At 45.0% G+C, this 22,783-nt stretch overlaps 6 protein-coding genes across 6 annotated transcripts; 5 read left to right on the forward strand and 1 right to left on the reverse strand.

Moving 5' to 3' along the window:
• Window positions 1-2,247: 2,247 nt before the first annotated feature.
• On the forward strand, window positions 2,248-2,637 carry LOC134495679 (histone H4). Its single transcript, XM_063301267.1, has one exon. It carries the CDS (start codon window positions 2,261-2,263, stop codon window positions 2,570-2,572), a length of 312 nt encoding a protein of 103 aa, XP_063157337.1. The 5' UTR covers window positions 2,248-2,260; the 3' UTR covers window positions 2,573-2,637.
• Window positions 2,638-5,994: 3,357 nt separating this feature from the next.
• LOC134495677 (histone H1-like) lies at window positions 5,995-8,107 on the forward strand. Its single transcript, XM_063301264.1, has one exon. It carries the CDS (start codon window positions 6,102-6,104, stop codon window positions 6,756-6,758), a length of 657 nt encoding a protein of 218 aa, XP_063157334.1. The 5' UTR covers window positions 5,995-6,101; the 3' UTR covers window positions 6,759-8,107.
• A 106-nt stretch (window positions 8,108-8,213) lies between these two features.
• Window positions 8,214-8,707, forward strand: LOC134495678 (histone H4). Its single transcript, XM_063301266.1, has one exon. It carries the CDS (start codon window positions 8,214-8,216, stop codon window positions 8,523-8,525), a length of 312 nt encoding a protein of 103 aa, XP_063157336.1. The 3' UTR covers window positions 8,526-8,707.
• A 2,153-nt stretch (window positions 8,708-10,860) lies between these two features.
• On the forward strand, window positions 10,861-11,298 carry LOC134495681 (histone H4). The gene has a single exon (XM_063301269.1). The coding sequence runs from the start codon at window positions 10,899-10,901 to the stop codon at window positions 11,208-11,210; it is 312 nt and encodes a 103-aa protein (XP_063157339.1). The 5' UTR covers window positions 10,861-10,898; the 3' UTR covers window positions 11,211-11,298.
• A 1,979-nt stretch (window positions 11,299-13,277) lies between these two features.
• LOC134495680 (histone H3) lies at window positions 13,278-13,781 on the forward strand. The gene has a single exon (XM_063301268.1). It carries the CDS (start codon window positions 13,303-13,305, stop codon window positions 13,711-13,713), a length of 411 nt encoding a protein of 136 aa, XP_063157338.1. The 5' UTR covers window positions 13,278-13,302; the 3' UTR covers window positions 13,714-13,781.
• Window positions 13,782-14,219: 438 nt separating this feature from the next.
• LOC134497401 (histone H1-like) lies at window positions 14,220-15,041 on the reverse strand. Its single transcript, XM_063303057.1, has one exon. The coding sequence runs from the start codon at window positions 14,934-14,936 to the stop codon at window positions 14,298-14,300; it is 639 nt and encodes a 212-aa protein (XP_063159127.1). The 5' UTR covers window positions 14,937-15,041; the 3' UTR covers window positions 14,220-14,297.
• Window positions 15,042-22,783: the final 7,742 nt, after the last annotated feature.

Below are 22,783 nucleotides of genomic sequence, written 5' to 3' on the forward strand. Positions count from 1 at the left end.
CTGTGGTGTTGGAGGAAAATTCTGAGAGTGCCTTGGACTGCCAGAAGATCAAACCAGTCCATCCTCCAGGAAATAAAGCCAGACTGCTCACTTGAGGGAATGATGTTAAAGGCAAAACTGAAATACTTTGGCCACATAATGAGAAGACAGGGCACCCTGGAGAAGATGCTGATGCTAGGGAGAGTGGAAGGCAAAAGGAAGAGGGCAAGATGGATGGATGGATGATATTCTAAAGGTGATGGACATGACCTTGGGGAGCTGGGGTGGCGACGACCGACAGGAAGCTCTGGCGTGGGCTGGTCCATGAAGTCACAAAGAGTCGGAAGCGACTAAACAAATAAACAACAAAATGTGTATGGAAATGTGCAATTCTATCTTATTGCACCATCCATATTTGTATATTAAATCAGTTTGTGAAGTGATAACATGGTGTCTCTATTTAGAGTTCATTTTGTTCTACTGTGTCATGTGAATATTTAAAGCACTTTAAAGAGAATACTTGCAGAATTTGACTCTAACATGCCTTGAAGCCATTCAGATGTGTACTGACAAGTTATTAATGGGTGGCTATCCTTCTGTTTAATGTTGTTTTCAGGAACATACTTAGCATTTTGCTGCAATATTAGGAATTGGTTCTTTAACCCCACTTTAGATATACCAGCTCCGGTGCAGATTTTCCTCCTTTTGTAGCAAGTATCATAAAAGGAGTTAATTTCCCCATAAAGCTAACAAATCAGAGGTTCAGATTTTCCTCCTTAGTTGTCCTTCAATCAAGGACTCCCATCTCAGGCATACTTATGAACTAAGATAAGCTATCTTGGGTAAGGAGAGAATGAGTTGTCTGAGGAATTGCTGGGAAAAGTTTAAAACAATGAGAAATAATTTCTGTACTGTTGCCAAGAGAACCACATGGGTGCAGTCACATAACTCACCAGAACTCAAAGACTTTGCCTTACTCTATTTCACAGCCAACTGTATCATGCTGAAAGTGTTTGAGGGGGTATTATGTTGACAATCATCATCATCCTTAATAATAATATAATAACACTGTAAGTATGTCTGAATAAAATGCATAGGGATTATAGAGAGATAGGTGAGGTTAAAGGTTTTTCTTGGTAATGTCTTAGAACCAACATGTATGACCTAAAGTAAATAATCAGTTTATTGCTATTTCTTAAAAAAAGATCTGCTTCTTAAATGTACTGTATTCTTAAGCTTTAAAAAAAAAGATATTCAATTTTCCAGTGTTAACTATGTGAGCTGAAGGTCAAGTTACTACTGATATATATTTACAGCACTCACATACATATTTAACGGACATGTTCCCTGGCCCTTAAAAACTTAAGTCACAATAAATTTCTTCCTAAGATATGATAGAACTATGCTATTTTTTGTAAAACAAGTAAACAAGTTTTCCTTTTTCCCATCAAAAAGCTTGCTCACTATAAAAAAATCATTTGTAATATAGAATCATGTAAAACAACAATTTTCAGATGGAACAACTTCAACTTCTAAATTCATATTCTAGTCCCTCAGCAAGGGAGAAAGGACCATAATTCAAGTGAGGGAATGCAGTACATATTTTGTCCAGCATCTTCAAGTACAACTAGAAAAGATTCTTGCCTAAAATCTTGAAAAGCTGTTGTCAATCAGATTGTAGACAATACTGAGCTAAATGACCAAGAAGAAATTACTAGGAAATGTTGATGATTTATAGCATTTTTAGTTCTCTAATAAGTGGAATGAAGCATACCCTAAGGGAACAAGATTACATTTCTCATATATTTACCTTATTTTTTTTTCTGAGATAGGCCCCCAAAAGAATATAAATTACACTCATTAAACAATTTATAATACTGTGACACCTTAAAAAATTTAAACGCATATATTCTGTTTAAACGCCTACGTGCCAGTTCGATAAAATTCGAAGGGCTATAATCATATCCATTATTTAGGAATCAGCCTTTGGACCCATGGAATGCAATAAATCAGACGTGAAACTTGGGCTAGAATATATTTAAGTTTCTTTGAGCTCTGATTGGACACTTTGCAGTGAGATCTGATTGGGCAGTTTTAACATCCTTTGGATCGATTGGTGAGGCAGCCCAAGCGTTTTTTTTTTTACATGTTGGCAGAGGAGGGCGGGGCGGACGAGGACTAGACCCTCTTGTTCGGGTTTTACACTCTGGTCCGACCCCAGAGTATATAAACGCCAGGCACAGCGGTTCTCTGTTGTTGAGCTGGTAGTTAGGTTGGAGAGATGTCTGGTCGTGGGAAAGGAGGGAAAGGCTTAGGGAAGGGAGGAGCTAAGAGGCATCGTAAGGTCCTTCGCGATAACATCCAGGGCATCACAAAGCCCGCCATCCGCCGCTTGGCTCGCCGTGGGGGAGTGAAGCGGATATCTGGGCTCATCTACGAAGAGACTCGAGGCGTTTTAAAGGTGTTCTTGGAGAACGTTATCCGGGATGCGGTGACCTACACTGAGCACGCCAAGAGGAAGACGGTGACTGCCATGGATGTCGTTTATGCTTTGAAACGCCAGGGTCGTACGTTGTATGGCTTTGGTGGCTAGACGAGTTCACTTCCGCTGCTAACGAAATAATCCAAAGGCCCTTTCCAGGGCCGCCCACGCCGCCATTTAAAGAGCTGTTTTCATTTGGCGAAAAAGATAATTAACAAATGTAACTATATCTACAATGACAGCAAATAATCCACCGTCTCGCGAGCAAATGGAACAGCTTTGTTTCATTTTTAGTCTTTAACGTTTCTCAAAGCTCAGGTTTTATTACTTTGTATTTTCGAGGCTCATCGCGCTTTTGTCTTTCCGGAAAGACTTTCAGCTATCATGAGAATGGGTGAAATGGTGAAGCTTTCGGCTTCTCTACCACGTTCATCGGAGGACAAAATCAGGAAAAAAGGTGTAGCTTAATTGCCCGCCACAACGACTTGGCGCGGCAAATTCAAACCTTGCTATTGAAGAGTAAATTCTGTGAGAAAGCTGCCACAAGATGGCAGCAGAGAACAAGGAATGCCGATCCACCTCCCCCCCCCCTGAAAAAAACATTCTTAAAATATCTGCATTATAATGTGCAAAGGCTAGAACATACTCTGAATGTCTTAACTGATCAAACGCAGGATAGCAGAGAAACTCTGACCTCAAGGTAAATTACTGGAATATTTTGAGGGGTTAGTTATGGCTTGGAATAATAAGTAATCAACAATTTAAAATACTCATTTATATCCCAAATTGCCATCAGTGTTTCTGAGTTTTCCATTTGCTCGCAGCGATCTGAATTTTTAAAGCTAACTGTCTAGATTTTGCACAAGGAAAAAATAATAAAGTTGCCTATTTCAATGCTGGAATGACCTTTTCCTCTTTCTGCAAGGGACAAATGGTCTCCAGTGTATATGATTGGAAGGCTGCATCTTAACAACAGCCTCTAGAGTAAAGAGAAGATCCTTTAATTCAGATACATCCCAACTATGCCAATACTAAGGCAGGAGGGTCCCCTGTCTCCAAAATGAGTTCCAGTGCTGGAACTGTTCTGCTTCTAGTTATGCTATCCATCACTTTTCTATATGAACATTATATTTATGTCATTTCTGTTATTTCTGATCTCTTAGATAATAAAGCAGATGATTTGCACTTAAATGTTTAGAAAAGGCTTTGGACAAGAAGGGAACTGCTGTCGTCACCACCTCTAGCTTACCCCATCCAGTTGACCCACTGTTGGCTTTGAAACAGCCAAGGAAAGGACTACGCTCCAGCCAAGGCGTTTTGTTACCAGAAGAGTCCTCCAAATTGGCAGAATAGAATGGCACAAGCTTGGTCATTTTCATGAAGGGTGAAGTTGGTGAATAAGTGCATACACGTACATACACAAAGCATGAGGACACAATGCATGAAAGACCAAGAGGGATGGGAAATCAAGGACCAAATCATGTGCAGCACCCAAAGTAAAATGAGACTAAAAGAAACAGTCTCATTTGAATTGGGGTTAATTACTATTAAAATGTATCTAGGTCAATGCATTGGACATTCATACTGGCACTGAAAAGGATACAGTTCCCTTTCTATGCAGATCCAAGTTTTTTCAAGCTCCTTAGAGTGGTGTGGGCTTAAATCACATCTTCGATAATTCACAGGCAGTTGGTGCCCCTTCTGAATGGCAAATGTTTGCATTTGGCACTCACTCAGCTGGAATCATGTGGTATTCCAATTGACTTATATTAGGATGATGTAACCCAATATCTCATAGTAGCACCAGAAACAAAGGAAAAAAAGTTGTAGAATTATTGCCTTGGGTTCAATTATTGAGAAATATTTCATGATATGGTGATGGTATCCCATGCATTATTCATTTGTTTCAGATTTTAGAATTGCACTTTGTGTATAGTGTCCAGTTTGGGGCACCAATATGAGACAGTGTGGAAGTTCAGAGAAGGGCATCAGAAATGATCAGGAGATGAGGAACTAGATCCTTTAAGGAAGGATGGGTGAGATGGGGTTCATATACCATTTAAAAAGGACATCAGAGGTGAAGAATGGGATATAACGTTTTCAAGCACCCACAGCAGCGTTTCTCAACCTTGGCCAACTGAAGATGTGTGGACTTCAGCTCCCAGAATTCTGGCTGGGGAATTCTGGGAGCTGAAGTCCACACATCTTCAGTTGGCCAAGGTTGAGAAACACTGACCTACAGAGTCACATGAAAGGTTGCCAGAAGCTGTTCTTCATGATTCCAGAGGGTAGAACAAAGAGAAAGGTCTTAGTACTGAAGGACAGCAGTCAACAGAACGAGAGGAAAAACTTCCTAACAAGAAGAGCAGGTGAATGGGGGTTGGAGGAGTCCCCTTCACTGGACATGGCCTTGCTGGACTCTTGAAAACTCTCTCTCTGGGATATCTTCATTTGGATCCTTTCACTGAGCATGGAGTTCAACTCATGGCTTAAAATGCATGATCCTTTGCAATTCTACAATTGCCATTGCTCCTGTACTATATTTCTGAAAAGGGATATTCAAATACTTTGAACAAAATACATAGATGGAATGTTTATTAATCAGCATGGTAGTTTTCGCCATTTTATTCGATTGGAATTTTATATGAATCTCTCTACATTTACCCAGGAACCATCCACAAAGTATTCATTTATTTATTTACCCTGCCAATTTTGGGATTTAAAGTTAGGATTTTTAATTAAACAACCGCATGGAGAGTAAGAAATGTAGCAAAGGAGATATTTAAAACCTTACACCTTTGCAGTCTGTAATGAGCCACCCCTTGTTAGATACACCATCATCGCAACGGTGATAGCGTCTGAGAGACAACTAAAATTCTGTGGCTGTCTTGAGGAACTGGATATTAAGGGTGGTAATCACTGTCAAAGAAAGAAGGCAACACCACTTTTTTCTTGAAAGAATAAAAGTATAAGTCCTGAACTGGAAGAGTTTTCCCAGCAAAGTACCGTCACTCCGAGTCCAAACTTAATGAATGAATGTGTTACTTGGGATAATTCAAGCGGCTTTTACAGCAAGACCCCCGTTCGGGGACAGTAGCTTTTCTCGCCACGCCGCCCCAGGGCCCCCCAAGAGTGGCCTGGCCCCCTTCTCCAGCCCCGCACTCGGAAGAGAAGGGTTTAATTTACGCGAAAACGCCAAACATCTCCAAGCCGAAGACGCGTGGAGCTGGGAGCCGCTCCGCTTCGGCCCGCTTTCCTCCCGCCCGCCGCCTCGCCCCCGCCGGGCGCCGCCGCGAACGGAAGGGCCAGGTCCCCCTGCCCCGTTTGCCCCGGGACCGGGCGCGCCCCGCAGCCCCCACGCGGATTTGGGGGCGCTTTTGTGGCACCCAAGAAACACAAAGTCGCAGGCACCGGAGCCATTTCTGGCCGGCGGAGAGCGGCGTCCGCGAACGCACCAATCAGGGCGCAGCTCCGCCCCTATAAATAGCAGGCAGCGCCTTTGCCTCACTTCAGACTTTACTTTTCGGCTCCGAGCGACTCTGCGCGAGCGACCCGCTGCCCCGAGAGCGCCCGCCCGTCCGTCCGTCCGTCGGCCCGCGAGAGCAGGAACGCAAGGAAGGCAGAAGGCGCGACCGAGAGCATGTCCGAGACGGCGCCCGAAGCCCCCGCGGCCGCTGCGCCGGCAGCCAAGGCGCCGGCCAAGAAAGCCAAGAAGCCCGCGGGCGCCGCCAAGCCGCGCAAGGCCTCCGGGCCCAGCGTCACCGAGCTGCTGACCAAGGCGGTGGCCGCCTCGAAGGAGCGCAACGGCGTGTCCCTGGCCGCGCTGAAGAAGGCGCTGGCGGCGGCCGGCTACGACGTGGAGAAGAACAACAGCCGCATCAAGCTGGGGCTGAAGAGCCTGGTGAGCAAAGGCACGCTGGTGCAGACCAAGGGCACGGGCGCCTCGGGCTCCTTCAAGCTCAACAAGAAGCAGCAGGAGGGCAAGGACAAGCCTGCCAAGAAGAAGCCGGCCGTCAGGAGCAAGAAGCCCGCCGCCAGGAAGCCGGCCGGCGCCGCCGCCAAGAAGCCCCGGAAGCCGGCCGCCAAGAAGAGCCCCAAGAAGGCGGTCAAGAAGCCGGCCGCGGGGGCCAAGAAGCCGGCCAAGAGCCCCAAGAAGGCCAAGGCGGCCAAGCCCAAGAAGTCAGTCAAGAGCCCCGCCAAGGCGAAGGCGGTAAAGGCGAAGGCAAAGGCCGCGAAGCCCAAGACGCCCAAGGCAAAGGTGGCCAAGCCCAAAAAGGCGGCGGCCAAGAAGAAGTGAAGCAGCTTCTGCGACTTTTCGATCCCAAAGGCTCTTTTAAGAGCCACCCACTCTCTCATCTGGAAAGGGCTGGCTTCATTATTTGATTCCCGGCGGTCGCTATGATTAAGTCAATCCTCTTTTCAATGGGGAGACACTTAAGTACGTCCGAAGTGCCTGCTTGAAATCGTTACACAAGGAGTCGTGGAGGCTGAAAGAAAACTTGGTGGGTGTGGGTGGGGGAGCTTCCTAGCGACTGGCTTCTCAAAGCGTAGGTAAGTGCAAAAACACTGGGCGGCCTCGTGTATTATAAAGGTTGCACAGTGAATTTTAGGTAGCGCCATATTCTCCCGCAAAACCAGAGCGGGAGCGATGCTCTTCATTCTTGCGGCCACTCTTGCTGCTTCCCGGACATCCCTCCCTGGATTTATGGGCACGGACAATCGCATTCTGTATGTTCTTTCACGATAGTGGTGGAAGAACCCAGCAAACTACTAAAATGAATGAATGTAGACGTCGTGCACATTTATTGCTGATTGGTTGAGAAAACCATGATTCATTAAAAAGTAACCCGGGCTGCACAGGGATTGGGCGGTGACTTCATTTCCAACCAATCATGGCTAGCTTAGGGGCTGCGCACAGTGATGATCTAATTGCAATGCTGCTTTCCCCGATACTTCGTTACAATGTAACGAAGGGAGGTGAAAGTGGTTGGTGTTGCTGATACGTGTACTCCAGTTTTAGGAACAGATCATGAGAATACATTATTTAATATTGTAGTTATCCAAGTATGCCACCAATAATTCCACATGCAATTATAAGGACCGTTCATGTCTCAGGAGAGAAACTGAGGCATCCTGACGTCTAGGGAAGAAAAAAATGCATATTAAACACCACTGAAGAACTATTTCATATCACAGAATGGATCTTTTTTGCGAGGATGTTTTTTAAAGAAAAAGGCATTGTCCCTTACACCGAAATCAAACGTTGGAATCGAGTATTGAGAGCGGAAAGAAATACTAGACGCTGAAGTAAATAAAAGCTAGTATGCTTTTAAAATATTCCTTGGTAAATGGCTTTGTTACGATTGTTCCAAATCACAGCTCAGAATTTTTTGTGGTGCATTCAATTTCAAAAATATTCGTAACTTTTTTTTTGTAAAGAAAATATACCAACTTGCATATGAATTTACAGTACTTCGTAAGCGTCAAAAGAAAAGTTGCGCCTTTGTAACGCATTTCTTTTTCAATAAAGAACCTGATTGGTCACATTCCAGTTCCTGGTTGATTTATTAATGGAAAAGCCCGCCTCCTACGATTCATATAGTCCAGGAGGGATGGGCCGAAAGCAGTGTACGCCCCCTCTTGAAGTTCTCACTCAGGTCGGACAAAGTGCTATATAAATGCTCCTCTGGCCCTACCACCGTTCACACAGGCTTTTCGTTTCGTTCGTTGAGCGGCGCTGTTGGTTTTAGCAATGTCTGGTCGGGGAAAAGGCGGCAAAGGTCTTGGGAAAGGAGGCGCCAAGAGGCACCGTAAAGTGCTTCGTGATAATATCCAAGGCATTACTAAGCCTGCTATACGTCGCCTGGCTCGCCGTGGAGGCGTGAAGCGCATTTCAGGCTTGATTTATGAAGAGACTCGGGGCGTGTTGAAGGTCTTTTTGGAGAACGTCATTCGGGATGCCGTGACCTACACCGAACACGCGAAGCGAAAGACCGTGACTGCGATGGACGTTGTTTACGCTTTGAAACGCCAAGGTCGTACTCTGTACGGCTTTGGTGGATAAGTTTGTAATATTCATTGTATTCATTAATCTAAAAGGCCCTTATCAGGGCCACCCACACATTCGTGGAAAGAGCTGTGTTCGCTTGCGGATGTAAATTTAGATGTAAAGTACCCGGAGGAACTTCGTAAGAGAAGATCCTTGTTGGTCCGTGATGGCAGAAGATCAAAAGTTGTTGGTCGGAAAGCTTCGAAGGAACATTGTAATCTAATAGTTGATACAAGCTATTTGAAAGAAACTGATATAATTAGAAACTGTTACGATAATCTGTCCGTTCATACCTTGTAGCAGCACTTTCAGAAAATAAGGTAGCTCCTTTAAAAATCCGTTTCCAGGAATATTTATGACAAGCAAAACAAAAGTTTATTGACACCTCTATGCTGACCCGTAAGTCTCCAGAGAAACACGAAAGGCTCAATCGATTTGGCGCCGTTTTTCTGGGCTGTTAAAGTGGTTCTCATTTCATGCCCTGTTTTCAATAGCCTGGTTCCCCCTCGTTTCTGCTATTAAAAGTAATTGTTCTCGCATTTTCTAGCCGTTAATTTCGCCTGTTCCCCCCCCCCCCACGCCCCTTACATGCTAATAGCGGGAAAGTAGAAGGATGTCATTAGGAAAGCATCGAAGTAAAACACGTAGGGACTTCTGCCAATCGAAATGCAGCCTGGGAAGTTTAAATCCATGGGACCGATTGGACAAAGTGGTGATGCAATTAGGGGCGTGCCTTCTATCGTTCTTCCTCGCAGTTCTTGCTTATGAAACGAGCTGCATCTTTAAGCTTGATAGAAAACCTGGTGTCTTAAGAGTGGAAGACAGGTTTTATAAGTAGGCTGTATTCACCTAGCCTGTCAACTCATGATTTGCTTAACCATGATTTGCCCAATAAACTATAATTAGCTGAGCTGGTATACTATGCTTTTAGCTACCTGAACTATTTTCCATAATTAACCCACCTGTGTTGCATATTCTATCTCTAGGCTAACAGCAGTAGCCAAATTTATACTGGCAGGTTTTAGCCTAGCAGCCGCAGAATCTTATGTAGCTCACCTTTGTTTAATAAGGTAAATTAAACTTGGCTGCTTTGTGCAAAAAGTTTTAAATGACTTTTAGCAAGTGAGCAGATTGAACTGCTTCCCGTAGGATTCTGGATTATGCCTTTTGTGAATCCCAGAATGACAGTAAAAAGTTTCAGGAATCACATCCAGATGAGGCAAAACATGGAGTGGGAAGGAGAGTCTCTGTGTATCATGTGCGTTTTGCTCTGTTCCATGCTCAGGAGCTCAGCAGGGCCGGGATTTGTTACGCCTTGGATCGGAGATCACCAGGAAATCCCGGGGTTGTAGGGAAGTTAGGCTAGGCTGGGAAGGTGAAAATGTGTCTCAGAAGAAGGCAGTAGCAACTCACAGGCATCTGCTGCCAGGAATACTGCATCCATGACTTAAGTGTATCATTCCCTTTCTATTAACCAAATGAAATTTACATCTATATTAGTAATTAATTAGTTCTTGAATCAGTAAGCTTGAAGCCTGAGATGATGACGATGACGACTGAACAAGTGAAGAATGCTGAGCCCAAGAAACAATTTTTACAGAAATAGGGAACCTGATGCCCTTTAAATTAAAACTTCCCCAATCCCTTGCTTTGGCTATTGGGCAGGCAGGGGTGTCTGCTGGGTATGGCCAAAACAGTCCCGATGGCAGTCAAGACAGTGCAACTGAAGCTTGCCTGCTTGTTATGTGCACTGCCACCTTGACATTTTTGACCCCATCCTGAAGCCAGCCCTCTTATTCTGCTTGGGACCCATGGAGGATGAAATCCAAACCATCTGAAGGAAAGCAGATAACCCACCTCTAGATCAGTACTGGGTCGAGCCTGGAAGATTTTTTAAAGGAAAAAGGATCCATTTCATCCAATACTGTGAACTGGAAAAATCACAATGGAATACCTTTCTTAAGCAATCAGCAAAAATATTTCAATAGATGTTTTAAAATGTTACTTCCAATATATATATTTTTAAAAGTTACCCCTTTATTCATGTTTAAATTTTTTAACCATACATGTTCAATAGATAATTTGTGAGAGGCCTGAGACGGTTTATGTTGCTAATTTAGATAACTTCAAATAATTTAATTTTTTAAGGAAAAAAATGGGCGCCAAAAGCGCATAGAGCTTTGAATATTATTTACTGTATTCTGATTGGACAGTTTAATTCCGTGTTGGTCATTCATTGGGCACAGGAAGAACACGGTTAATTTTTAAAAAAAAAATCTCCCGCCTGTTTTCATTCTGGTCGGACTCTAAGAAATATAAACAGAGAGATTCGGGTGTCACAGAGCATTTGTTTTCTCAGAGCGGAGCGGTTAGCACCTGCAGAGAAGGATGTCTGGACGTGGGAAAGGCGGTAAAGGGCTCGGGAAAGGAGGCGCTAAGAGACACCGTAAGGTGCTTCGTGATAACATTCAAGGCATCACCAAGCCTGCCATTCGTCGTTTGGCCCGCCGTGGGGGAGTGAAGCGTATTTCTGGCTTGATTTATGAAGAGACTCGGGGCGTGCTGAAGGTCTTTTTGGAGAACGTCATTCGGGATGCCGTGACCTACACCGAGCACGCGAAGCGAAAGACCGTGACTGCGATGGACGTTGTTTACGCTCTGAAGCGCCAAGGTCGTACTCTGTATGGCTTCGGAGGCTAGCAAGCTGAGTTACAGAATGTAAAACCCAAAGGCCCTTTTCAGGGCCGCCAATTCTGTCAGAAAAAGAGCCAGGTCCTGTTGCTTGCTACTTCTGTAACGAGAACTTGATAAGCCGTTGAAACCTTAACTGCACAGTCGTGTCTGTGTCCTTTCAACTCCTAATTGTTGGCTGCTGTCTGGAACAGTCCCTGCAGTTTTTTTAACCAAGATTTTTGGAAATGGTTTACTGTTGTCTTCTCAATAGGTTTGAGAGGAAGTGACAGCCCCAGGTCACCTTGCTGCTTAAGGCAGAGCTAATGGTCTCCAGCTTTGTAGCCTCGAGCTTTAACCACTACATCAAACAGGCTCTCCTTAACATTAGAAACACAGGAAAAATATTAATTTATAGAACTGAAGCATTTTAATTCTAGGAACAAATAATTGTGTATTTGCATAAGAAACCACACATAAGCACTATGATATCAGATGTGTGAAGTGTAACATTTTGAAAAAGGATATTTCCAACTAGTATAATGGTCCTATATTCAAAAGTTCTGTTGAATTCAGTGGGAATTACTCTGGAATAAGAATTGTCCTAATGCAGTGGGTCTAATCTGAAAAATGGTAAAAAATCAGTAGTGTACTGTTGCTTAAGCTGAACAATAGCATTGCAAAGGATTCCTTCTGTTGTTAATTTATGTCAATTGAATAGCTTGGTTTTTCCCTTCACTGATGAAATCAGGAAAAAGGTAAAGTCTTGATCTTTAAAATGTGTTGGTGGACCAAGGTCACAGATGGGGGCCAGTTCTGCTCGAGCTGAGAAGGGAAATGGAATCATCCTCTTCCTCTGAGAATTATAGTAGAGGCCCGGAGTTTTGGACATTTTTTTAACTACCCCATTTTGACAAGTTCTGGAGAATATTTAAATTGTTTAAGCTTTTCCGTTACTGTAATTTGATTAGTGTAGGGCTCATGCTTCACTCCAGGACCAGATTTACTTTGAATAAAAGTGTAACCCAAATCAGGTGTTGCTGATTTTCCCCCCCCTCATGGACACATTCTATTTTTATCAGGTTGTTTTGGAGTGTTTTTGTTGCAAGGATTTAGTAGTTAATTTGTTGAGTGCATTATTAAAACTCTCACTGCAATAGCCTCATGCTTCTTCAAGACCCATTCAGCTAATTATATTTAAATCCACTAGATAGATTGCTAATCCTTCCTGCCCCATTGCAAAAAAGGTAGAGGTTGAACTGTTCATCCAACATATCTGGAAAGAACTAGATTGGGGAAATTGCACATGTGCTTATACAGGAAATATTTTGTAATTTGCGAAGTTTTAAACTACAGATGGAGCAAAGATCCCTTATTTTCGAGTCTGGGCCAAAATCAGCCATGGAGCAGCCATATTCAGGAGCAGTACAACTTTTGCTGACATTTGCTGAGGAACAAAGAAAGGAATATTACTGCATAGTCTCCCAGTTCCCAGTTGATTTCCAAGAGACACAGTGTTGCAATTAGCACACATCTAGTTTGACCCACTTCCCATATTTTTGAGTGCAGTCCGTGTGGGGAAAGAAACTTTTAAGTTCTAAGAAAATGGCATCAGATTACAGCCTTAGCAGAAAGAAGTTCGAATAAAACTTTGTATGATATGCTGAGTAACTGCTCAGGATTTCACAATGTATAAGGGAGCAGTTGTCAGATCTTTCCATTACAGAGAATAAATTCACAATGGCTGGAATTTCATCGTCTTCATGAAATCCTGGGCAGAGTACAAATCCTCTGGATTTAGTATTTCCAGTATATTGTATGGACGGAATAGCCATCTCCTCTTAGCATCCGCGGAACGCGGGCAATGGGGAGCCAGAGGGAAGCTTGGCGTCAGTTAAACCACAGAATGGCGATTGGCTGCTGAGGGAGGAAAAGAGACCAATCAGAGTAGATCTGCCATTGACCAATCATGGCAGAGGCCGGGAAATTCAAACAAGGTTAATGGGTTCATTGTCACTCTCAGCCAATAGGACGAGGGGATGCTGCCTATAAATAGCCAACAGCTCGGCCACAGAAGTTATTCATCCGAACTTTTAGAGAGTGAAGTCGCGTCTCTTGAAAGATGGCCAGAACCAAGCAGACGGCTCGGAAGTCTACTGGTGGCAAAGCACCAAGGAAGCAGCTCGCCACTAAAGCGGCCCGTAAAAGCGCACCCGCCACCGGCGGCGTGAAAAAGCCTCACCGCTACCGTCCTGGCACTGTGGCTCTCCGAGAGATCCGGCGCTATCAGAAGTCCACCGAGCTGCTGATTCGCAAACTGCCTTTCCAGCGCTTGGTGCGTGAAATTGCTCAGGACTTCAAGACCGACCTGCGTTTCCAGAGTTCGGCCGTGATGGCTCTGCAGGAGGCCAGCGAGGCTTACTTGGTGGGGCTTTTTGAAGATACTAATCTCTGTGCCATCCACGCCAAGCGAGTCACCATCATGCCCAAAGACATTCAGTTGGCTCGCCGTATCCGCGGCGAAAGAGCTTAAGGTCTTCATCTCGGAAACTTGCTTACACCCCAAAGGCTCTTTTAAGAGCCACCTACTCTTTCACCTCAAAAGAGCCTGGTCATTACAGTACTGTTGTCGCCGGGTTTTTTTTTTTTTTGTGCCTTCGAGTCAGCTTTTGACTACTGGCGGTTCGTGAGCTTCCTTGGCAAGGTTTGGTTTGCCATCATTGCGTGTTTCCTAGGGTGGCTCAAGGCGGGACTCTAGCCTGACGCCTTAACCTGCCAAAACTAGCTCATGTCATTCCCGTCTTGAGAGGCTGGTAAGGAAATCGCGGGAGCGGACCGCAGCGTTTCTCTCAATACGCAGTGCTAGATGTTTTCCATACTAGCTTAAAAGCCCGTGGAAATGACAGCAAGACTAGAACTGAAAACTCCTGGTTTCCAGCTCAGTACCTTAACCACAACTAGACCAAGATGGGTGTATTATTGGGGAAGGGGTGTCTGCCATTTTGCAATGTCATGTCAAAGAACGAGTCGCAAAATAATGAAGCCAGCCCTTTCCAGATGAGAGAGTGGGTGGCTCTTAAAAGAGCCTTTGGGATCGAAAGAGTCGCAGAAGCTGCTTCACTTCTTCTTGGCCGCCTTCTTGGGCTTGGCCACCTTCGCCTTGGGCGTCCTGGGCTTCGCGGCTTTCGTTTTGGCCTTGGCGGGGCTCTTGACTGACTTCTTGGGCTTGGCCGCCTTGGCCTTCTTGGGGCTCTTGGCCGGCTTCTTGGCCCCCGCGGCCGGCTTCTTGACCGCCTTCTTGGGGCTCTTCTTGGCGGCCGGCTTCCGGGGCTTCTTGGCGGCGGCGCCGGCCGGCTTCCTGGCAGCGGGCTTCTTGCTCCTGACGGCCGGCTTCTTCTTGGCAGGCTTGTCCTTGCCCTCCTGCTGCTTCTTGTTGAGCTTGAAGGAGCCCGAGGCGCCCGTGCCCTTGGTCTGCACCAGCGTGCCTTTGCTCACCAGACTCTTCAGCCCCAGCTTGATGCGGCTGTTGTTCTTCTCCACGTCGTAGCCGGCCGCCACCAGCGCCTTCTTCAGCGCGGCCAGGGACACGCCGTTGCGCTCCTTCGAGGCGGCCACCGCCTTGGTCAGCAGCTCGGTGACGCTGGGCCCGGAGGCCTTGCGCGGCTTGGCGGCGCCCGCGGGCTTCTTGGCTTTCTTGGCCGGCGCCTTGGCTGCCGGCGCAGCGGCCGCGGGGGCTTCGGGCGCCGTCTCGGACATGCTCTCGGTCGCGCCTTCTGCCTTCCTTGCGTTCCTGCTCTCGCGGACGGACGGACGGACGGACGGACGGGCGGGCGCTCTCGGGGCAGCGGGTCGCTCGCGCAGAGTCGCTCGGAGCCGAAAAGTAAAGTCTGAAGTGAGGCAAAGGCGCTGCCTGCTATTTATAGGGGCGGAGCTGCGCCCTGATTGGTGCGTTCGCGGACGCCGCTCTCCGCCGGCCAGAAATGGCTCCGGTGCCTGCGACTTTGTGTTTCTTGGGTGCCACAAAAGCGCCCCCAAATCCGCGTGGGGGCTGCGGGGCGCGCCCGGTCCCGGGGCAAACGGGGCAGGGGGACCTGGCCCTTCCGTTCGCGGCGGCGCCCGGCGGGGGCGAGGCGGCGGGCGGGAGGAAAGCGGGCCGAAGCGGAGCGGCTTCCAGCTCCACGCGTCTTCGGCTTGGAGATGTTTGGCGTTTTCGCGTAAATTAAACCCTTCTCTTCCGAGTGCGGGGCTGGAGAAGGGGGCCAGGCCACTCTTGGGGGACCCCGGGGCGGCGTGGCGAGAAAAGCAACTGTCCCCGAACGGGGGTCTTGCTGTAAAAGCCGCTTGAATTATCCCAAGTAACACATTCATTCATTAAGTTTGGACTCGGAGTGACGGTACTTTGCTGGGAAAACTCTTCCAATTCAGGACTTATACTTTTATTATTTCAAGAAATTATCGGTAACAATCGATTTCAGTTGCTAGATCCCTAAGCACTGATAGCATTTTTAAAATGATTTCTGTTTTTCTTGACTACACGAGGGTGTATGTCAGTTCAATTTGCTTTAACCCTGAGGAATAGAGAAGTGCTTCATTCGGGTACGTTTCTTTTCTCTTTTTAGATTCCTCCCTCATACAATGGTTCCGGTTTTTGTTTTATATTTGTACTGGGAAATGAAGCTTTGTGGCTTATATTAGTTATAGAATATTTGCCTTTAAGGTGAGTAGCTTTGATGACAGTGAAGGATGGGAGGAATAGACAGTTAACCAAGTCTATCAGAGTTCCTAACCTGGAAGTCTTTGGAATGATTGGCCATCAACTGCCATAATTACCATAAGCACATAAGCAGTGCCTTGCTGGATCGTACCCCTGGCCAATCTAGCCCAGCAGTCTGTTATCCCAGTGGCCAACCAACTGCATGAGGAAGCATTAGTCTCCCAGCAGATGGCCTTCAGAGGCAGCCCCTGTCGTCAAGCCATTCATCCCCAGATCAGATCTGAGAATATCTGTTCTTGGGCACTTGATGAAGGGTCCGGGTCAACCATACAAATAATAACTGTAGAAACAGCAGACTAACTTAAATATATGTGGACGTCCAAGTCAAAGAAGTGATCCATAATTTTAATTACCAAATCAGTTATAATATCATTTCTAATATTTCCTTTTGTTGTGCCAGGCAGACCTGCCTGCATTCATCTCTTCCTATGTAGCTCTTTGGCCTTTAGCATCTCCTAATGGCGAGTGAGTCAGAGAGGATGCCACGTAAGACGTGATCCATACTCTTCTCTACATATTGTAGTCCAAATTCAGCCGATGCTATTTAGTTGCATTTCAACTAGCGGAATTTGAATTGGTTTCAATGAAAACATTGTTCTTTAAAAAGGCAACCTTGCACCTCACAGATCAGAAGCTGCAAATGAGATCATTCCGGTACTGTAGGCAGAATGCAAATTATGGTACCCAGATGAAACATATTTTCCATTATAACGGTAGAGTTTGGAGCTAGACAAATCAAAAATTGGGGTAAAAATTGGTGGAAGAAACACCAATAACCTTTGATATGCAGATGATGCAACCCTCCTCTCAGAGATCCAGGAAGCCCTAAAGCACCTAATAATGAGACTCAAAGAAGAAAGCGAGAAGTTTGGCCTCTCTGAATATCAGAAAGACAAAACTCGTGACAACTGCAAAGAATGGGAACATTAAAATAGTAATTGATGGAGAGGAGGTGGAATGCATGGAAGAATTCACCTTTTTAGGATCACTGGTCAATCAAAATGGTGAATGCAGCCAAGAAATTAAATGCCAAATCATGCTGGGTCACAGCATTGATGAGTATGAATCAAATTTGGAAAAGCAGGGATGTCAGCTTGACAACTAAATGCAGGCTAGTCCGCACTATTGTGTTCCCCATAACTACATATGGCTGTGAAAGTTGGACGATGAAAAAATTGGATAGAAGGAAAATTGATTCTTTTGAACTATGGTGTTGGAGGAGTGCATCCTTGGAACTGCAAAGATAAATAATGAGGTGTTGAAGCGCATAAAACTGGACATGTCCCTAGAAGGAAAAATAACAAAACTTCGAGTTACTTCAGTCATGTCATGAGATCAACACTGTTGGAGAAAGACATTACGTGATGTGAAGTCAACAGCCAGTGGCAAAAGACAAGGATGCCAAAGAATGCGCTGGGTGGATGTAATCAAGGCAGACACAGGCCAAAATATAAAGCGACTGAAAGAAGCTGTACAAGATTGGAAATCATGGAGAGAGCTGGCTTATGGAATCGCCAAGGGTCAGATATGACTGAATGGATAATTTGATTTGATGGAGGAAACAGGTGACTTTGGGCCGGTCACTGTCTTTCAACCCACCTTGTTTTACAGGTTTGTTGCAGAGACTATCTGTAGGGACCCCCACCAAATGTACTGCCTTTTGCTACTTAAGGAAATCCAAGAAAATACTACTACTGCAACTGATGTTCTGGGATTTAGTTAGAGATAGTGTCAGGGTCAGTCTCGCTTCGCAATAAGACACAGATTCACTTAATGGGTATTAAGGATTTCTGGTTTATTGGAATGATGGCTGACAGAACGAAAAACGGGAACGGGGTTGGTGATGCGGAGGTGCCCCTTTTATACCCTCTTGTAGTGCCCCGGGCTCCCCCACCCTACATTGTCCTGATCCCTCTTGATGGGACCCTTGATGGCTGCCTGGGCGTTTTCCCGGTGTCTTCCTTTGTCTCCCGGCATCGGTTGTGTCCTCCGGGGCACCAGGTGCGGCTTATCTCCGTCCCTCTGACGTCCTTCTTTTCAGCTGCCTATGGGTCCATGGGTGTGGGTGCTTTTGGGTGCTTGTGTTAATCCCTAGTTTGATTATCTCCTTCCTCTATTCCTTAATGATCATGATCTACGTTGTGAGGCTCTTTGTGCCTTGCAACGAGGTCATGACAGATAGCAACCCTGTTGGTCATTATTGGTTTTTCTCCCTAACAGCCATAGACAACCTATTCCCTTAAAACTGTCTGCTCCTTCTGAGAGCAACTCAAACGAAAGGGTCAAGAGAACTGTAATGTCATTCCTGATATGCATGTAACATCACATGGAGGAACTTCATAGTTTAGCTTTCAAACATGTTTATCTATATGGCTGACCGGGACAGTTGGGGATCTCCTGAATGGGCTGGTTTATCTTCCTTTCCTTGCTGAGTACGGAATCAAGGGGCAGAGTAGAAGCTTGTTCCTTGACTTTTTGGCTGCACCCTTCTTGGTACAAAATATGTATATAGCCCAGCAGCTTGACTTGAACTCCCATCAGCACTAGCCAGCATAGTCAAAGGCAATGAATTGTGAGAATTGTAGTTCAGACCATTCAGACAGCCCTGACAATTTTATATTATTATTATTATTATTATTATTATTATTATTATTATTATTAATCAAATTTGTCACTGCCCATCTTCTCCCACTGGAGGGACTGGGTGGTTTACAATAAAATTATATTATATTGTATTAATTTTTAATCCGTTCATTCGTGTCTGATTCTCGGAGACTGGACAAGTCCCTGCAGTTTTCTTGGCAAGGTTTTTCAGAAGTGGTTTGCCATTGCCTCCTTCCTAGGGCTGAGATAAAGTGACTGGCCCAAGGTCACCCAGCTGGCTTTGTGCCTAAGGTGGAACTAGAACTCACAGTCTCCCAGTTTCTAGCCTGGTGCCTTTAACCACTACACCAGACTGGCTCTCTATATTATATTAATATATAAAATAATCTCACTATGCACCTATATCTACGGCCACAGGTAGCAATCTCTTGCCAAGAGACTTGAGAGCCTGAAAGGTGACCACACTGAGACCAAGATAACGGGATCATTTTAGGTCTAGAACTGCACTCTGGGACATTCCTGGGTGCTCTTTAAAGAAAGCCAGAAACATATCCTGCCAGCAGATAGATGCCCCCCTCGGCAAGTGTCTCCTGTCCCTTTATCTCTTTATTGAAAAGGCAAGGCAGGTTACTCCTGCCAGTCTTTATCCTTGGAATTTTATCTTCTAAGGAAATGAAAAATTAGTATGGAGATTTTTATTCCTTTTTCCCCTTAGTTTCTTAGTCATACAAAATGTTACTCCTCCTCCTCCATATATACATATAAGGAATATAAATCTTCAGAAAGCCAGAGAAAAATAAGAGTCCAGCGTGACCTTATCCCCAGAAGCATAGTGGTTGTTGATTAGGACTTGGATAGGGAACCACCAGGAAATTTCTAGTGCAGTACGCTCAACAAAGTAATTGTTAATTTGGGTATTAGTTTCTGAACTTGTCCTGTATTTTGTATTCTAACTTGGTTAGCCACCTTGAGCATTGAATTGAATAGAACAATAGACATAAATCAAGAAAGAAAGAAGCATTCATACGGTATAACAAAAATAACTGGAGAAAATGCACATCAGCCTCAACTTAGTAGACCTAATTTACTGTCCACTGCCTACACTCAGAGTAATAAAAAGGATTAAAACAGAAAGAAACGAGAGTGGTGCAGGCTAGCTGAGTGTTTCGTGGATAGGGGGGGAAATGAGGAATGAGATTGCAAAAAATTCTGTCTCCAAGGCCCATTTCAGTTACAAACCTGTTGGCACTTGCTGAGTCTACTCTTGGTTGGTGTTCCTAATATTCTGCTGCACTTGAGAATGGCTAAGGTAGAAAATATACTACCAATATATAGTTGGAAGCAGATGTGATCCTCAAGCAAAGGCATCAGTTGACTTCAGCACTTACATCATTTATAACCCCATTTAATAGTTGTCATTCACCTCCAGAAAGAACTAAAATCTTCTTGCAAATGACCAAGGGAAGACAAAAGGTGGCTTTTACCCCTGATTTGATTCTGTGTAATCCTTGCTTTAAAAGGGTTTAAAAGGCAGGCGGTGGTCATGGGATTTCAAAGTCAGAATGCTGGAAATTTGGCTAATAGCAGGGGAGTAATTGGTCAGACCACTAGGTGGCAGAAAGAAACAAATATTTAATACTGACAGCAACATTCTGATCTAGAATTTTTTTCTTTCTTTCTTTCTTTCTTTCTTTCTTTCTTTCTTTCTTTCTTTCTTTCTTTCTTTCTTTCTTTCTTTCTTCATGTAACTGATTGAATAATTAAGACACAGAGCTGAACACATCAATTATGGTTAAGATACTAGAACAATAGTGGGAGACCCAGGTTCAAGTCCACACACAACCATGGAAGTACACTAAGACTTCAGGCCAGTCACTTGCCCTTGGCCCATCCTACAGTGGTGGTGTTCTTGTGAAAAACTAGAAAAGAGAATAGTATGTACACTATATTCAGCTCTCTCCAGGTGGAATTTAGTGTGTGTGTGTACCTTCAAGTAAGTGTTGACTCCTGGCAAATAGGCCCTGCAGTTTTCTTGGCAAGATTTTTGGAATTGGTTTGCCCTTGCCTTCTTCTTTCTAGGGCTGAGAGAGGGACTGGCCCAGAGTCACCCATCTGGTTTCATGCCTAAGGTGAGACCCACAGCCTCCCGGTTTCTTAACTACTACACCAAACTGGCTGTCACTGGGATGTATGTATTACAAATAAGCAGTTCATCCTATAATGGGGAAGACTGAAATGGGAAACTCTGTGGAGTCCTTGGTTTCTGTGCTAGGGTGATGCCGTGTGGTTGTAATGGTCTGTTGGTGGTTTCCAAGATGCTTCTGATGTATGGCAGTGTTATCCTCTTCATAGCTCCTGTTGGTTGGGTTGTAGTGAGTTGGGTGGTCAGGCACTTTTTGATAAAGTTGCAGGGGTATCCATTTTGCTGGAAGATGCTGTATAGATGGTCTGTTTACTTTTTCTGGTGTTCTGGGTTGCTGCAGGGCATTCGTTAATGTTCTCACACAGCTCTTCTTGTGGGAGGTTGGGCAGTTGGAGCACTTGGTTGGTGTGGGTAGCTTTCCGGTACACTCATGTTTCTAACTTGCTATCGTTTCCTCTACTGATGAGGATGTCCAAGAAGGGTAGTGTGTTGTTGTTTTCTTCTTCCCTTGTGAATGAGGTGACCAGAACACCTCCTTGCCAGCAATCAACACCCAGATATGCAAAGATTAACACCAGGATTAACACCAGACGAACAATCAAACAGCACAATATACCCTAATCAAGGAACTATTAACTCAGTCAATCAACCAAGCAGCAAACAACAGCCCAATCCAGGAACTCCCAAGGAGAGAACAACACCCCCACCAACACAAGCAGGACAAACCATGGTATATCAAAAGAGAGCAAGGCCCACTCCCTTTTTGCCCTGAAGATGTTGCCTGGTCTGGCAGTGAAATGTCTGCAAAAAAAGAACAAGGCTCAGAGAGCACCAAGGACTCCACAGTTCAACCCTGAGCTACAAATATTCGCTTAGACTGGGAAACTTTGTATCATGAACTGCACAATTCTTCTGGAGAGGAGAGGATCCATTGGTGGGCAATATTCTGGGTATCCAATATTGCAGTGGCTGGAATAATGATGCAAAGTGAGTAGCCTCTGGGTTGTATGATTTTTTTCCCTTGTGGTTGGGGATAGTTGAGGGGGGGATGTCTATTTTATTACACTATGTTAAGCCAATTTTAGAGATTATGCAACAGTTTTTGAGATTTTACCTTTCAAATAGCCACCAGTTCCTCTCAACTATGACAGAGGTGAGGTCTGCAGAAGTTGAGCTTAGGGGCTCAAAGCTGTCTTCTCCTTCTCTTTTAAGATTTTGGTAGGGAGAAGCCATCAGACATGGGGGTGGGGGAAACCACCACTGAATAGCCTTCATCAATCTGATGCATTCCAGATTGTACCCAGAATTTCAGCCAACATAGCCACTGGCTATGAAATGCTAGAAATTGGCATTACAACGTAAGTTAAGGGTATAGAAAGGTGTCAGACCTTCAAGGTAGACCAGACTAGGGAACCAAAATCACGCAGGCTAATAGTACTTTTATTATAGAGCTATTGAAACAGAATCTTGCAAGTGTGAATGAACTTCCTCCCTCCTTTTATCTTCATGAGAACTAAGGGGGGTCTTGTCTGAGATACTTTCTCAGGTTACAGTTTGAGCCCAGACTCAGATTTCTTTTATCCGATCCTTTTCTTTCTTGCAGTTCCTTCTCCTGTTCCTCAAGGTTATTCCTTCTTCCCATTACAGAAGACTGGCATGGCAGAGATTTAACACTAAAGGATGCCTAGGAGCATGTCTCCCCAAAACTCCCCAGCAAAAAGGTTGCTGTTCTCTCTTCACCAAAGTGGGGATTCATTTGAAGATGCCTTCTTCTTCCTAGGCAGGAGCAGGACATTGACACAGCGGCATGTTTGGAAACCATCCCATTCCACATCTCAGAAGGGCATGTAGATGTCGTAGGCAGAAACCGACATTGCCTTTGGAGTGGCAGCAGAGATGAGACATTGGACTCCTGGAGAGTACACATTTGGCTCCATAAGGGTTCCGCAGGCTGTAGAAAGTACACAGGACTGTGAATCAGGGTATGTATCATATCCCAGCAGGTTTGACCCAAAGGGTTCCAGGCCAAGCAAGTTCTCCTTGGCAATGGGTTCAAAAAATTCATCAGGCTCTGGCATGAGT

This window comes from Candoia aspera, chromosome 4, assembly GCF_035149785.1.
Source record: "Candoia aspera isolate rCanAsp1 chromosome 4, rCanAsp1.hap2, whole genome shotgun sequence".
In the NCBI taxonomy this organism is placed as follows: domain Eukaryota; kingdom Metazoa; phylum Chordata; class Lepidosauria; order Squamata; family Boidae; genus Candoia; species Candoia aspera.

Coding starts and splice junctions, on each gene's coding strand:
- LOC134495679 (XM_063301267.1), top strand. CDS start 2,261: ATGTCTGGTCGTGGGAAAGGAGGGAAAGGCTTAGGGAAGGGAGGAGCT.
- LOC134495677 (XM_063301264.1), top strand. CDS start 6,102: ATGTCCGAGACGGCGCCCGAAGCCCCCGCGGCCGCTGCGCCGGCAGCC.
- LOC134495678 (XM_063301266.1), top strand. CDS start 8,214: ATGTCTGGTCGGGGAAAAGGCGGCAAAGGTCTTGGGAAAGGAGGCGCC.
- LOC134495681 (XM_063301269.1), top strand. CDS start 10,899: ATGTCTGGACGTGGGAAAGGCGGTAAAGGGCTCGGGAAAGGAGGCGCT.
- LOC134495680 (XM_063301268.1), top strand. CDS start 13,303: ATGGCCAGAACCAAGCAGACGGCTCGGAAGTCTACTGGTGGCAAAGCA.
- LOC134497401 (XM_063303057.1), bottom strand. CDS start 14,936: ATGTCCGAGACGGCGCCCGAAGCCCCCGCGGCCGCTGCGCCGGCAGCC.